The sequence below is a fragment of the Danio aesculapii genome, chromosome 20, assembly GCF_903798145.1.
Source record: "Danio aesculapii chromosome 20, fDanAes4.1, whole genome shotgun sequence".
Classification (NCBI taxonomy): domain Eukaryota; kingdom Metazoa; phylum Chordata; class Actinopteri; order Cypriniformes; family Danionidae; genus Danio; species Danio aesculapii.
In genome coordinates, this window is record NC_079454.1 from 36,031,169 (window position 1) to 36,044,152 (window position 12,984).

Sequence of the window (12,984 nt, forward strand, 5' to 3'; positions counted from 1 at the left end):
CGTTTAATTAAAATGATCAACAAATGAATCTGTTTTGACAGTCTTTACAAGTGAAGGGTTTATCTACACACAATATGAATTACCAATTAGAAAAGTACTACAAACTATTAAGTACTATTCTTGAAAATTCTATTGAGGGTATGTAAAATCCGAGGAGGATCATTTGTGCTGGACACGCCCATGTTTCCTCGGTACAGTAGATCTGGGAGGGGTCTGAGCACCCAAGGCGCCATTGAATTGTTTTGCCGGTGGACAGACGCAGAATCACCGCGGCTGTGTGCAACTCACAGAAGCGAAGCGGCCGTCGGCTCCCCTGCATTGCTATATTCTAACAAGCGAGTCTCTCTGTTTTTATTAGACCATCTACGCTAAATCGACAAGATGAGTGAAATCAACGTGAAAAAGCTTAAGGTGAACGAGCTGAAGGACGAGCTAAAGAAGCGGCAGCTCTCCGACAAGGGGCTGAAGGCCGAGCTCATGGAGCGTCTGCAGGCCGCGCTCGACGCAGAGGCCCAGGCCCAAGAGGAAGAAGCGACCGCGCCAGAAACTACGGAAGGAAACGATGCCGATGGAAACGGCGTTGCAGCCGAACAAGAAGCTTTGGGTGAAGAAGAGCCGGAGGGGGAAAGCATGGAAGCCGAGGAGCAGAATGGGGACGACGAAGAAGCCGCCGGTCAGGACGACGAAATGGGAGAGGAGGAGGATGGGGACGCCGGGGTGGAAATAGACAAAGCCTTAGACGATGAAGAGGATGAGGAAGACGACATCATTGACAAAATCGACGTTGAAGACGGTGAGACTCGATCTCATCTATTAGAGGATGAGTTTTTTTGTGTAAAAAAAGCGGTTTTCAGGACGCCGGGAGGATTGAGTTCACGTGCGCATTGAAGCCGGTGAGATCATCTTTTAGCATAGGTGGCTAACGGCTAACCGGGGGCTTTTGTGTATGTAGCCGACGTGCTAATCTTTTGGATTTGAGTTTAGCTTACGTACTAGCTTGTGCTTTTAAAGATTGAGTTTTGAGTTTTATTTTTCAGTTATTTGTCTTTAATATAACGTTAACGTTTTGTTAGTTAAGCTAGTCGAAACGGCCGCGCTAGCTAACTTAGCCTTTTGTCTTTTGGTTTGTTGGTTATTGCGTATGTTTTATTCGGAATAACGTTATATTTACGCTCTAATCTACAATGTAACTGGTCCCTATGTTTTATTTTTCGATTTTGGTCGGTTTGGCTAATTTAGGTAACGGCGAAATGTCTCGCGAGAGAATCGCCTCGCTGCATGCTCGAGGCGCGCTGCCCTCGCGTGGACTTGGACGTTGTTGTGCAGAAAACCTTATTGTAGATAATTCAGAAATAGGGGGATTATAGTGGAAAAATAGGTCCTATGGTTGGAGTTTTTTTATTTAATTTACATAAGGTGGAGCGTCGAAAGACGGGCATTGTTTAGTTTCTGTTCAGAATGCAAGATGGCGCCATCTGCTTCCGTTCGAGGTCAGTTCAGGACAATATATTGACACTGTTCGCCTATTGTTGATCATCCAAGATGTGCGCTTTTATTGTCTAGCCAGCTGCAGAAGCCTACATATAAAACACATATTGTAACATAATATTCATTTGTGAATGCATTGCATTGTTGCAGAGAAAAGCACTTGATACATCATTGTAATTGCACCACCCACATTATTTTTGTCTGATCTGCTTAATACAGTCAGATCAATGTTGCAGTTTGAATCCTGAATGCCATAATGATATAACCAAACAAAATATTCTGTCTGATCAGAGGTGGTCGGCTCATCTTCTAACTGGTGGAGTCCGAGCACTCCTGTTGTGTGGGCCACCCTTAAAACCCAGGGTCCAACACGTCCGGCCATTTCATTACTGTTTGTTTTATTTTCAAAGGGGATGCGGACAAAGACAGCAGTGCTGATCAGAAGAATAAGAAGGGTGTTAAGAGACGCCGAGAGGATCATGGAAGGGGCTACTTTGAATTTATTGAAGAAAGCAAATACAGCCGGTAAGGATGGGAGTAAAGGCCTTCATTATCCCACGAAGTGCCAATTTTAATATATTTCTGTGTATTGGCTTTAAGTGCCAATGCCTTACCTTGAAAAGAAATGCAACCCTCATCTACCTCTTAAATAAATGACAATTTTGTTGGGGGTCATTGAGTAATTCAAGCACCTTACCTTCAGTGAGATCATGGAACCACAACAGTCCTCAGATGCAGAAACGATAAATATTATTGTTACACACACACACTCTCCTCAGGCTCACTGTGCGCGTGTGGCAGTTCAGACAGTGAATAAAGCAATCATGATAGTACGGGATACGGCTTTTCTGTCAGTGGCAGTGACGTAGAGCTTATCGCACAGTGTCATGACGTAATGGGGCGGTTATTGATGGTAATAAAGCAAATTGTTATCTTTAGTTGCTTGTAGTAATTTTTTTTTTTCCGTTTTGTTTGTAAAATCTTATTCTGAAAAGTAAACTGTTATTTTTTACGATTTTATATGTAATGTAATTTGTGTATATTTGGGTAAAGAACTGTAATAACTCTTCCTTTTAAAGTTTTTCATTCGTGATCGGCAGGTAAGTACAACATCTGCAGATTCTTCACATTGTATTAAGAAAAGGAAATCTGTTTATTATCTTAATGCATGTTATTTGTGTGTGTGTGTGTGGTGCTCAGATTCAGACTGAATACATTAACTATCTTTTTTTGTACTTGTCATCTATAGTGAACCATTGTTTGTGGCTGAAAACATTTTATTGTAATAAAATTCCAAACGGAGAGTTGCAACCATGAAAATCTTCATGGCTGTTTGACTTTCTGAGCCTAAACTGTAGGATTTATTGTTTCTAACAAAGAAAGCAGTTTTAATAAGTGATCCATTCACTAATGACATCCATTAGTTTATTGGGGGGATCTCATGGGGCCCTGGAGGACATAATAATGGTGGCATCCCCCTACACATCATGAAATGTACAATTTAATGGCTCCCGTCAATACAGGGCCTCAAATAACATCTGTGGCTATGTAAACGTCTTCAGTTTGGAATTATGAATTCTACAGAAATCTTTCCAGTAATCGTAGTACATGGTTAAGTCAATCTTATTTATTTTTGGTAATGGCTAAAAATCTTCAAGGTGCCCCCAAAGGCCCTAATTTGCTCATTGCAAAAAAAAAAAAAGTTTTTATTTTTTTAGGTAAAACGCTTGAAACTTGAGCCATAGTATGATTTTGACAAACATTTTGTTACCGCCAACACTGAAGTGTTCAAAGTAGGGTTGCACTGAAACGGAAAATTCTGCATGCCAAAAGCTGTAACTATAAAGGTTTTGTAAATATTTATTTTATTAATAGTAATTTTGTGAGACTTTGTAAATGTAATTTAAATTATACATATTAAAAATAAACATCATACCTATATTTTCTCGGCAATGATATTGTATTGACTTTTCTATTGAGCATGTGCGCTTGGATATAAATACAGTTAGTATCCACAAAGCAGAATATTGAGCTATTTAAAACTAAAGCTAGTTGGTGCACTCTGCTGAAATGAATAGGTTTTTAAGTGCAGCACTTTCTGCATCCAGTGTGAAAGCCAATTAAATCTGGGCAGACATTTTAACTGGAGGGAGAGTGTAACCAGTCTACTGAAAACTGATAGGTAGTGCAACGCAGCATAGCCTTTTTTATAGCTGGTTTTCTCTTTTGGCTGAAACAAAAAAAAAATCCATTGATTTTGTTTTTGGCAATAAAATTCAGTGCATCCCTGATTTAGTGATCACATGATCATCAAATGATAAATATAAACCTGTGCAAATCACTATAATTGGGCTTTGCATTTTAACTTTCGTAACAAACAAACATTCAATCTTAGTGATGCATACATATTTAGCTCTTTATACAGCAGGTTTTTAAGCAAGTAGCTTTACATTATCATACATACAATGAATCAGTTGTGCTCAAAATCGCACTTCAGTTTCCCAAAAAACAAAACAATTTAAAAAAAACAAGCTTCAGTTTGGCTTTTAGTCCTAAATGTCAAGTTTTGCTTGAAGTATTTTAGGGCCATTTAAACTTAAGTTTGCTGTGTATAGAGAATATATTAATTTTGACCCTTTTCATGCGTTTGTCATTTTCCTTTCTGTATATACAAAGATCGGTTGAAACAACTGTGCTTTTTAGCGTGATTTGACCTTTCCAAAAAGATGTGGATGTACATGCATAACCTTAGACCTTTTCATATTGTAATTTGATGAAGCAGAAAGGTCACAGCCCTCTCCACATAGGAAAACAAATATGACATTCATCTTCAGTTTTGTTTCAGGCTTCTCCTTGGGGTACACTGGTAAGCAATGTTGGTAAATTTTGCATTCATAAAAATGAATTCATCAATGTAAGGTAAAATAAATTGTTGCTGCCCTGGCTGTGATGGAGGACCGTACCTGGACGTGGGAAGCATGCCATTCCATCACTCCCCAATTTTTCCTGATTCACTCATTGCATTAATGGCATTTTGCCTTTCTTTCAGGACCAAGTCTCCTCAGCCGCCTTTGGAGGAAGTGGATGAAGAGTTTGATGACACCCTGGTCTGCTTGGATCCCTGTGGGTGACTTTTTATATGTTAAGAAGTGTACTGACCAGTGTTAAGTTTTAAAAACTGTGCAAAGTTAGACTAACACATGTATCTTTATTGGTTTTAGACAATTGTGACCTTCACTTCAAAGTGTCCCGGAACCGTTACAGCGCCTCCTCTCTTACCATGGAGAGTTTTGCTCACCTTTGGGCAGGTGGCCGTGCATCTTATGGTGTAAACAAAGGCAAAGTCTGCTTTGAAATGAAGGTGAGGCCTACAGCTTTTGTATTAGGACCTCACTCGAGTGTAAGAAACTTGGGTTATTGTATTGCATGATAACCATAAAAGCTACTGTTTATTTGGTTAAGTTAAGATTTGGTCTTTTTTTTCTTCTTTTTTTTCTTTTTTATTCCAATGTACTTGACTTTTTTTGTAGAAAAATAACTAGTTTTGCTTTAAAGCATAAATTGTTTACATGTTTTTCCTCACATTTTTTTTGGGTCACAGTCCCACAGTTTTTTGCTATTTTAGTGACATTATTTTTATATATATACACTGGTTGACATTTGGATCAAAACCTTTAAGTTGTCCTAAAACCAAAATGTATATTGAACAATACTTGTTTTTTTTCTTAGAACTATTTTAATAATAATACTGTTTTTTTTTAATAAATATATATATATTTTTTATACTTTTTCTTTATAATAACATCTCTATCCACTTTGTGTTAACTAATGTGTTTTTTTTTTTTTGTTTGTTTTTGGAAATTTAAGCAGCAACTATTATTCAGGCAATATATCAGTGTTGTATGAGAATAGAGTAATAAAACAATTGCATCAAACTTATTTTTAATTAACCTTTGTTTTAAGTGGAAAAAAAAACTACTAGTTTCAGATTGAAACTTTCCACTGTTCATTTGTCCTCATGCAGCTCAACACCTTGATTCACAGAAATTTAACCGTTTTAAAATGCTTAAACAAAATTATAAACTACAAAGCTGCAGTTCACTCTTAAAGAAGTAGTGCATATATTGTACTGTGCATTCACAATTTGCAGTGAACCTAAGACATGTTGCCGTATTTTATTTTGTGTTGCCCTGCTTCATATTGATTGACAAGTTGTAAGTTTTGGATATCTACATGTTGCTCTTCATTCGCAGGTCACTGAGAAAACCCCAATCAAGCATTTAAACAGCAAAATCATGGACTTCCATGATGTCCATATTGGCTGGTCTCTGGCTAATGGATGTCTGTCACTGGGTAGGTTCAGCTAAGTACTATTAACATGTGTCTACAAGACCATAGTGTATGATTGAAGTTTTTTTTTTTTTTTTAAATATATATATGATTTTTACTACTGTTGTAGGTGAGGAGGAGTTTTCCTACTCCTATTCTGATAAAGGGAAGAAGGCTTCAAACTGTGTGACTGAAGACTATGGGGAGGGCTTTGATGAAAATGATGTCATCGGCTGCTTCATCGTAAGCCATTCGCATCTCTCTTCAATAATGGTTTACATTTACGTCACAGTTATTCTTATATACTTTTTTTATTTTTTAAATCTAGAATTTCGAGGCTGAAGAAGTGGAGATTTCCTTTTCTAAAAATGGCAAGGACCTTGGTGTGGCTTTCAAGGTCAATAAGGATTCATTGGCTGACAAAGCCCTGTTCCCTCATGTTCTTTGTCACAACTGTACTGTTGAGTTCAATTTTGGTCAGAACGAGACGCCATTCTTCCCCAAGTTGGAGGACTTCACCTTTATGCAGCAGATTCCTCTGGAAGAGCGTATCAGAGGTCCTAAAGGACCCGGGGCCAAGAAAGACTGCGAGGTACTTATACATTTCCATTCAAAAAATATATATATTTATATATTTGTTTGTTTGTTTATTTATTTATTTTTTTATCAAAGGAGATAACAAGGTTGCAATGGACTTATATTTTAAATAAGTCTTCTAATAAGTGTTCTCAATGTATGTGGATAAATTATTGCATGCAGTAAATATAATCACTGTGTTGCTTTCAAGGTGATTGTTATGGTCGGCCTTCCTGGATCTGGAAAAACTACCTGGGTAATTAAGCATGTTGAAGAGAATCCTGGGAAGTTCAACATCCTCAGCACCAACACAGTCTTGGAGAAACTGATGGTGAGTATTTTTAGTTAGGTATTATTTACTGCCCTTTAAATCTTTTTTCTTTTGTGGTCTAATCTCTCTTTTTTTTTTTTTTCTCCCCCAGATTAACAGCGTAAAGAGGCAAAACAAAGACATAACAAAACTTATGGCCATTTCCCAGCGTGTTCCTTTTTACCTGGGCAAGTTGATTGAAATTGCTGCCCGCAAAAAAAGAAACTACATTTTGGATCAGACGAACGTCTCTTCAGCAGCCCAAAGAAGGAAGATGTGTCTGTTTGCTGGTTTCCAGCGCAAAGCTGTAGTGGTCTTTCCCACAGATGAAGACTTAAAGGAGAGAGCGCAGAAGAAGGCAGAAGCGGATGGTAAAGATATACCTGAGCACGCCCTTCTCAAAATGAAAGGTGAGACATGGTGTGATTTTACTGTTCACTGTTGCATTCTAAAACCAGCATGTTCTTAATGAATTTAAAACCCTGACACCCAAAATATGAATATCAGGATTAAAAAAAAATTGTTCTCTGTACAGCTCTCTACACGCTTCCAGAACAAGGGGACTGCTTTTCAGAGGTCACCTATGTTGAGCTGCAGAAGGACGAGGCCACCAAGCTTTTGGAGAAGTACAAGGAAGAGAGTAAGAATGCTTTGCCTCCAGAGAAGAAGCCCAACCAGGGACCCCCAACCCCCAAACGGGGATCCCGACGAGGCAGAGGGCAAAAGAACCAGTTCAACAGGAGTGGTGGTGGTAGTGGTCAAGGCAATCGTGGAGGCAGGGGTGGATTCCAGGCCAGAGGAAACTACAGAGCCTGTAAGAAGCATTTTCTTCAATCTGTCTTTCTAGCTTGTTTTTTTTTTTTTTTTTTTTTTTATTGTTAAAATTAGTTGAGGAAAAAAAATGTTTCCTTCTGTTGGAAAGACAAAATATAAGGAAATGAATTGACCTTTCTCATTTTGTATTTATAGATTAGAATATCTTATGTATTTGGTGGCGAACATTCTTATAAATAAGAATAAACATTCTTATTTTTATACATTCTTTAAACGGGGTATCCGCAGGGTCTTAATGTCTTAAATTTTAAAAACTATACTTTAAATTCACTTAAATGTTGTGTGTCTTAAATAATTTTAAACTGGTCTCAATTTTCCTGTCCAAGTAAAGCTACCCAATCGGGCCGGCATCCATCCAATCACCAACAATGCATCTTAATAAAATCAGGCAAAGAAAACTAAAAACAACAACACAGTTCCTCATGATAATATCACAGCATTTTATCCCTTTATCTTCCATTCATACAAAAACTATTTACAAAAGGGGAGTAGACATAATATTTATAAATGGACATGAAACTTAAGGTTTTATAACAAATGTATTAGGTTTAATGGAAGTTATACTCAATTCAATATCAATTTGGACAAAGTCATCAAATATGTTTATGTAATTGTCTACACAATAAATATACTATAATAATGTTAAACTTTTCAATAAAAAAAAAGAAATATTATATTGAAAATAGTGTATACAACTAGAGTTTTCTTGTTTTGATACTTTGAAGTATGTCGCTAGGAAATAATTCCTTTTTTTTTTTTTTTTTTGTGGCAAGCAAAAATCCATTGGCCCAAAATGATCATTAGTGTTTAGCCGTGTAAAACTTCATTCATAATGGTCTTAAAAGGGTCTTAAATTTGTGTTGATGAGACCTGCAGAGACCCTGTTTAAAGCATTGATCCAATGCACTTGCATATGAGCATTTCCAGTGTTATGGATGTGACATTTACAGTAAAATCTCAAAATATGAATTCACAGAGGAAGTATATGATTATGTATAAAATAAACGTACGTTATGGATGTGACAAAAAACGTTAGCGAGTTTACAGTATACAGCATACTTTGTAGAAATTCCATGAATTAAACCGCTTCATTATGGATGTGCTGTCTCTCCGTTATGGATGTGACAGATGTGTGACTTTGGTAAATCAAATATAATTGTTTGAAAACATTGAGACATTTTGAGTATTTTTACAGTCCTGTAAAATACAAACCTACTCAAACTTAGAAAGGGTTTCGCTATTTTGGTGAGAACTTGATTTAATTTTTTCATGGCAAGGTTGACATTTGCATGGAATTACTCGCATAGTTTTATTTCTACTTATGTTTGAAAGATTATTACAGCAGTTTGTTTATATTTCATTCTACTGATTCAATGCAATGCAGGAGAATTTTAATTTTTTTATTTATTTTTTATTTTTTTTCCCCAAAAAAAGTGAAAAATCTGAGTTTATTTAAACGTTTCAACTTTGAGGGGAAAAAAGTTATAGCATAATGCAAAAACCTGCTTTAAGCATTTGCTTAATTTGGTATTTCATGAAGGGAATTTATTTATTTATTTATTTTTATTCTGTTATTTCAGTTTTTAAATGAATTTCAAGTGTTTTGTGTCATCAATGTTCGAAGGATAGTTTAGCCCAAAAAGATGTCTCCCCAACATTTTTCTTCATTTAAAAAAAGTTTTTTTTTTTTTTTTTTTGGCCTGAATTTCCCATTGGAATTGATCTCTTTTCTTCTTTCAGTGCTTGCACCACCCCGTGTTAGTGGATTTGATCGTCGCCCACGGGGTTACATTCTGCCACCTCCACCACCACCACCAGTCTACAGAGGTTTTCCTAGCAGAGAGGGTTACAGCAGAGGAGGGTCTGGTGGGATGCAGAGCAGGGGAATGTCTCCGCGCGGTGGACAGATGAGGGGTAACATGGCTAGCAGAGGTGGTGGAATGAGCCGCGGAGGACATGCCAACAGAGGAGGAAACATGCACCACCGCGGAGGTGGACAAGGTGGTCCCAGCCACAGAGGACACTACCAGCAGGTCAGTACATACTATAATGTGGTCTTGTTTCTACATACTGTAAACTTTCTTTTTGTGAGGTTTTTGTTTTGCGATCTGATCACTGGTGGTAAACAGAGACACTTGTTTGTATTTAGTGTTAAGATGCAGATCAATTTTGTTGAAGCGTATTTTGTCATACCGACAGCACTCAGCGAACTTAACACTATATCACTTAAATATAATCTTATTATAAATGACTGCATGCTTATTGACAAAGAAATAAATTTCTCTCACTTTCATTTCTGTCCCCATGTATTATATGCACAATATCATTTCAGCATCGATATTGTAATGTGATCATTTGCAATAGTCCCATCGCAGGAAGTGCAATGTTGAGTTTATTGTTTGCATATGTTTTTGTGGCCCGTGACTGTGTAATTTTAAAAGGCATAAGAAATTGTACTGTTTGTAGCTTTACATAATGATTGATTTTGAATGATTTTTATATTTTTCACACAATTAGTGTACTTGAATACTGTTCGACTTGGAAACTGACAAAAATACAGTTTATTTTAATTGCATCATGCTCTTTATTGTATTTATAGATTGTCTATTTGATTTTATGCAGATGCACTTCTACTGCAGGCATCCTAAATGTAGAATTATTAATCTTTTCCAACTAAAAATAATGAATTTATCTGGTAAAATTGTATTCGTATCGCAATAACAAAATATTGAAATGTTAGAATTTTTTTTTTTTCAATATCGTGCAGCATTAGCATGTACCCTAAAATCCTGTAAAGCAAATAATGCTCTTTCTGATTCTAATTCTTTTCACTTTCAGTGCTCAGTGTACACTATTGAGTGAACAAACCCATGTAATTAGTTTACGAGTGAGAAAACCAACAATTTTGAATAGTGCAAATTATAAATACCATGTTTTTGGTCATTTTCCTAGAAACAGCCTAGTATTAAATAGGTATAATAACAACATTTGTGTATTGATGCTGTATTAAACATGTATTTCTAACAAATGTTGCAACATTATTTGTAACTTTACAGTAAGGTCTCATTAGTAAATGGTAGTTAGTGCATTAGCATCAGCAGTAAGAAGCTGCTTCATGTTACAGAAATTATTAATCTCTTATTTAAACTTTTTTAGCTCAATTTAAATGTTGGATTTTTTTATTAAACTAAAAGTATGTATTATATTAATGATTTTATTTTATTTTCTAAAATGAACAAATTGGGTTGCATGGTGGCACAAAACCTCAAAACAAGAAGGTCGCTGGTTTGAGCCCAAGCTGGGCCAGTTGGCATTTCTGTTCGGAGTTTGCATGTTCTTCCCATGTTGCCCCCAAAGACATGCAGTATAGGTGAATTGAGTAAACTAAATATGCCGTAGTGTGTGTGTATGGATGTTTCCAGTACTGGGTTGCAGCAGGAAAGGTATCAGCTGTGTAAAACAAATGCTGGATTACTTGGTGGTTCATTCTGCTGTGGTGACCCCTGATAAAGGAGAAATAAATGAATACAATTAATATCACCTTATACTAAAAACAACTTATAAGGTAATTATTAATCCAGGTTTACCAGTGATGACAAATGAGCTAAATAGACCTACAAGAAATATATTAATGAGTGTGTTGTGTGGCATAGGTCAGATTAGAAATGCTTTTCTTTAATAAGTGAATTGTCACACCACTGTGAATACAGCAAAACATCCTTTAAAGTGATAATTACTCAATCGCTGTATTTTAAAGCACCCACAATAATTATCCTACATGTCCATTACCTGATCTACTGAATTTGGCAATCTCTGTGTCTTGCTGACCTCAAACAAGAAATCAGTACTGTACACAATCGACTTTTGAGTTTGACATGAGAATAATGTTGAATGTTTGCACATTTCTAGAAATTCCACGGCAGAGGAGGCCACCAGCAGAATCGTGGAGGTTATGGCAACAAAAACGGCTCTTTTGCCCAAGCCTTTAACCAGAGCTGGCAACAAGGGGTGAGTACAGCTTTTCTCTCAGCTAACACTGCTGGCTGAGTAAACTACTAATTACCAGTTTATTAATAGTTGGTACACAAAAAAATGCTGGGTTTTACATAACTTGCTTTGGGAAGGAATTGATTCAACCTATTAGTTTTTTACAAATTTAACCGAATTGATCATAAAACAAAAATCAAGAACTGTGCTTTAGCTTATTTTAAATAAGTAGTTTAAATGCATGTAGTAGTTTTTTTGTGGTGGTTGGGTTTAGGTTTTGGGTAGGCTTAGGAAAGCAGAATAATATCATACTTTTATAACTACTAATGAGCAGTTAATATCTTAATAATAGGCAGGTAATAAGCCAGTAGTTAATGGCATGAATTATGACCTAAACTAAAATTAATTTTACATTTGTATCCAATTAATACGATTTGTAAGATTAAATGATTTGCAATTGTTTTCCTCACAAAATCAGATTGTTGTCTAATTTGACTGACTAATCTCTGTTTGACCTTTTTTAGTTCTGGAACCAGAAGCCATGGAATCAACAGTACCATCCAGGATATTATTGAATGCACATTTGTATTAAAGACTCGTGGCCTCTGGTGCGCAGCCACTGAAAAAACAAAACAACCATCCACTTTTATGGTCCTTGTTTAAAATAATTTTTTAAAAAAGATAGTCCATTTTTAAATAAGAAGCAAGTGGCAAACAAACATTCCGCCTCTGAAGTAAACAGTCTACGTTTGACGGATGTGTGATGGCTTCACGCTCAGATTTTTTCGTAGAAAAGTTTTTCCTTCCCCTTTAATTTTGTGTCACAGCTTTGATTGATATTGTTCTATCAGAAATCACAGCGTTTGTCTTGTGCGAGTGATGCTTTGAATTTCAGGGTTATGCATTTTTATTCTGTAAAATGTCGTTTTTTTTTTTTTTTTTACGCAATGTAAATTATTATTTTATTATTCGTCAAGGTTTTTTTTGTGCAAGACTTGTGTTCTAGTGTGAAAGAATCCATATATACGGTCTTTTTGAAGCTTTTGTCATTAATGAAGCAACTTCATGTTCAGTGGAGGAGTGAAAATATTGTTCTGGATTTTTACTTTTTACTGTTTGTTTAAGCCCAGACTGTAACAGTTACTTCATAGGTTTGCAATAAACGATGTGCTTGCTTTTCTATGACCTTTTATTATGGCTTTTGACTGATACCTTGAACATTTTGATTTCAAAGAGCCTTTGAATGTCAATTGGTTTATTCTCAGACTGTCCTTTTTTTTAATGGTCTTCCTGTCTTAAATTTAAAATGGTTTGAGTTGGTGTGGCTATTTTATTTTTAATGCATTGCATTGTTTCACAAGTAATTTAATGCCTTTTTATATCTAAAAAAATGAGGAAACTTGTGAATTCATCAAGCACTTTATTGTGCTTATTGCATTACACAATTCAACTCCGATCCA

At 36.0% G+C, this 12,984-nt stretch overlaps 1 protein-coding gene across 1 annotated transcript; it reads left to right on the top strand.

The window, feature by feature from the left end:
* The first annotated feature begins 223 nt into the window (after nucleotides 1-223).
* On the top strand, nucleotides 224-12,706 carry hnrnpub (heterogeneous nuclear ribonucleoprotein Ub). The gene is made up of 13 exons (XM_056480815.1): nucleotides 224-793; nucleotides 1,899-2,013; nucleotides 4,538-4,611; nucleotides 4,710-4,849; nucleotides 5,742-5,841; nucleotides 5,948-6,060; nucleotides 6,146-6,409; nucleotides 6,605-6,724; nucleotides 6,816-7,113; nucleotides 7,239-7,517; nucleotides 9,278-9,570; nucleotides 11,447-11,545; nucleotides 12,049-12,706. The coding sequence occupies exons 1-13, from the start codon at nucleotides 382-384 to the stop codon at nucleotides 12,097-12,099; spliced, it is 2,358 nt and encodes a 785-aa protein (XP_056336790.1). The 5' UTR covers nucleotides 224-381; the 3' UTR covers nucleotides 12,100-12,706.
* Nucleotides 12,707-12,984: the final 278 nt, after the last annotated feature.

Coding starts and splice junctions, on each gene's coding strand:
- hnrnpub (XM_056480815.1), top strand. CDS start 382: ATGAGTGAAATCAACGTGAAAAAGCTTAAGGTGAACGAGCTGAAGGAC. Junction 6,410..6,604: donor GGGCCAAGAAAGACTGCGAG/GTACTTATACAT, acceptor GTTGCTTTCAAG/GTGATTGTTATGGTCGGCCT. Junction 7,518..9,277: donor CAGAGGAAACTACAGAGCCT/GTAAGAAGCATT, acceptor TTCTTCTTTCAG/TGCTTGCACCACCCCGTGTT.